The following is a 2,549-nucleotide window of genomic DNA, read 5'->3' as shown; positions in this document are numbered from 1 at the left end:
TGTAAAAATGTTTTAAACAGCGTTCAGCTGACAGCTTTGCTGTTCTAAATCCATAAAACCGGAAGTCACTATTCACATTTCGGGGCCTGTCGCCTTTTTGTCTGACGTCACAGAGATAATGGTCTATATCAGTTCACAAATGCTATCACCTCAAAGGTATTTCAAAGCAAACACAGCCAAGAAAATCCACAAAAACGTTTTTTTTTTAACCTTTTCATATTTAATTCACTGAAAACATTGTGAAAATGAAGAGAGACTACAGATGTTTAAAAAACAACAATCAATGACAATCCCTTGCAGTATTCTGATGAACAAAAATATGCATCTATTTATTTATTTACTTGTTTGTTTGGTTAATTATTAGGTGATTTGTTGTTTGTGTTGTGGTTTGTTGTTGTCTTAACAAGTCATGTTGGGTGATTTTCTCCTCTGTGAGATTAATAAAGTTCAGGCAAAGACAAAAATTTCCATGTGTTTGTGTGTGATAAGATCAGAGATATCCAGAAGTGATACTGTAATTTGATGAAAGTCAGACATCCTTGAAGTAGTAAACAGGAGTCAGCACTTTGGAAGCTCTCTAACATAAAACAGAACAAGCTCTCACTTGTCGCCGCTAAAGGCCCATATCAGGAGGCAATAACAGTAGTATTAAACATTCACTGACCCGCTGTATGAACTCCAGGTTGTGCTGCTCAGCCAAAGCTCTGGCGGCTCTGCTGCCTCCATCCATGTGAACTGCATAGAAGACATGGCGGTTGGGCCCACGGTGCCCCTCTGTGGCCACTAGTTTGCTCTGCAGCAGGCAGCCCAACACCAGCACTAATGAACTGAACATGACGCCTTCAGGAGAAAGGAGAACATTCAAATGTTGTTTTAAAAGAATCCACTGAGGGAAATCAGAAGATATTATATGGAGTGTTACCCCAAACCTGCAGCATGAGGATAATTTAAGTCCCATTTAAGAAGAGAAAAAAACAACTATTCACAAAAAAATGTTGATGAACTCTGCTGTTTTTTTTGTCATGAATACAGTCCAAACCCAAGAAAGTATAACTCCTGCTATGTAATTAATCCTTAAAAAATGACAGAAATTGTGTGCAAAGTGGTTACACCTACAACAGGGGTGTTGACTAAATCACACAGGGGGTCAAAATCCAAAACACACCTTAGGTCACGGGACGAACAGGATAAACATTTATTGAACACTCTAAAACAACATTTTTAAATATTTAAACGAGTGTGAACGCTTTAAGCTAAATTTGGCCACTGAAGAAGCTAGTGCTGATAACTGCTAAAAATTCTGAAGCTGATAGCCAGCTACAATATTAGCTAAATGGCAAATTAGCCTACAAAAGTGAAAAATAAAAAACTTCAGTTAGCCAAAACAGCTAGCATGTAGCTGAAATAGCTAAAATTCAAAATATCCTAAAAAACTGAAAAATAACTTAAATTAGCCAAAACAGCTAGCATGTAGCTGAAATACTAGCTAAACTCCAAAATAGCCTAAAAAATCTTAGTAAATGCCAAAATAGTCCAAGAAGCTGCAGAATGACAATTTTTAAAACTTTCAAACTGTAACCCTTTAACATAGTTATGAATAATAATTTAAAAAAATGCAGGAATAATATTCCAGAATAAATCAACTTAAACCTTAAATAACTTTCAATATTTTACTCTTCATAAAAATATATTTTACCAGAATTATACTTGTTAGAAATAAGCACAAGATAACATCGGGTCGTTAATAACAGTAACATAAAATGATCTGGAGGGCCGGATAGAATTACCTGGAGGGCCGGATCCGGCCCCCGGGCCTTGACTTTGACACATGTGCCCTACAAGAAACCATCAGGTTCCTATTGTCCACATAGGAAAATAAACAAACCCTCCACCGTTACACAATCGAGCTGCACAAATGACTTTGTGCAGTGTGGGCTTCAGCAAAGTAATGAACATAGGCAATTATGAAACAATTTGCCCATAAGCCACCTCCTCAGTACTTCTGCACGAAATCCACTGTGGCTGCCACCTACTGCATGCGAACCACCCACCTGTAGCCACATAGACGGAGACGTCCAGGAAAAATCTTTCACCCTGTGCGATGAAAGCTGGAACTCTGGCACCGGGAGCCCCAAGCGAGACAACACACTCTCCGCAGTTCCCAACCCACACGTTTAATCTCCTGGCCTTGATGCAAATGCTTTTGAGAGCAGAAAACTGCTGCTGCATACACTCTGTGACTAACTTCCCTCTTTAAGCAAAACAGGAACTTTATCAGTGACTCTTGATACTTGTACTTTTCTCAGAACAATGATGACAGAAAACTAGTTATCGCACACTAATGACTTGCAAGTTTTGGTAGACAGCAGTTTGACAGAAATATTCAGGCTTTTTGAGTTGTTTCTAGCTTCAGTTAAAGGTTAATAAGTCAAGTCCCAAGAGACCTTTTATATACATATTCTTATATCTTTTATGTAAATGATTTAAGCGTGTTTATATACTGGACACATGCAACTTTAACGAGAGAAGTTGGGAAAGTTTTTGTCATT

At 38.1% G+C, this 2,549-nt stretch overlaps 1 protein-coding gene across 1 annotated transcript in view; it reads right to left on the bottom strand.

Annotated features, from left to right (window-relative positions):
- The window catches only part of LOC112143846 (furin-like protease kpc-1), a 216,519-nt gene extending 214,290 nt beyond the window's left edge, over window positions 1–2,229 (bottom strand). The window contains exons 1-2 of the mRNA XM_024268057.1: window positions 2,052–2,229; window positions 665–840 (exon numbers count right to left, since the gene is read on the bottom strand). Of these exons, the coding sequence (XP_024123825.1) occupies window positions 665–840; window positions 2,052–2,229 (354 nt within the window). The remainder of the gene's footprint in view (window positions 1–664; window positions 841–2,051) is intronic.
- Window positions 2,230–2,549: the final 320 nt, after the last annotated feature.

This window comes from Oryzias melastigma, linkage group LG16 (genome assembly GCF_002922805.2).
Source record: "Oryzias melastigma strain HK-1 linkage group LG16, ASM292280v2, whole genome shotgun sequence".
NCBI classification, from domain to species: Eukaryota; Metazoa; Chordata; class Actinopteri; order Beloniformes; family Adrianichthyidae; genus Oryzias; species Oryzias melastigma.
This window is presented reverse-complemented; position numbering and strand designations above follow the sequence as displayed.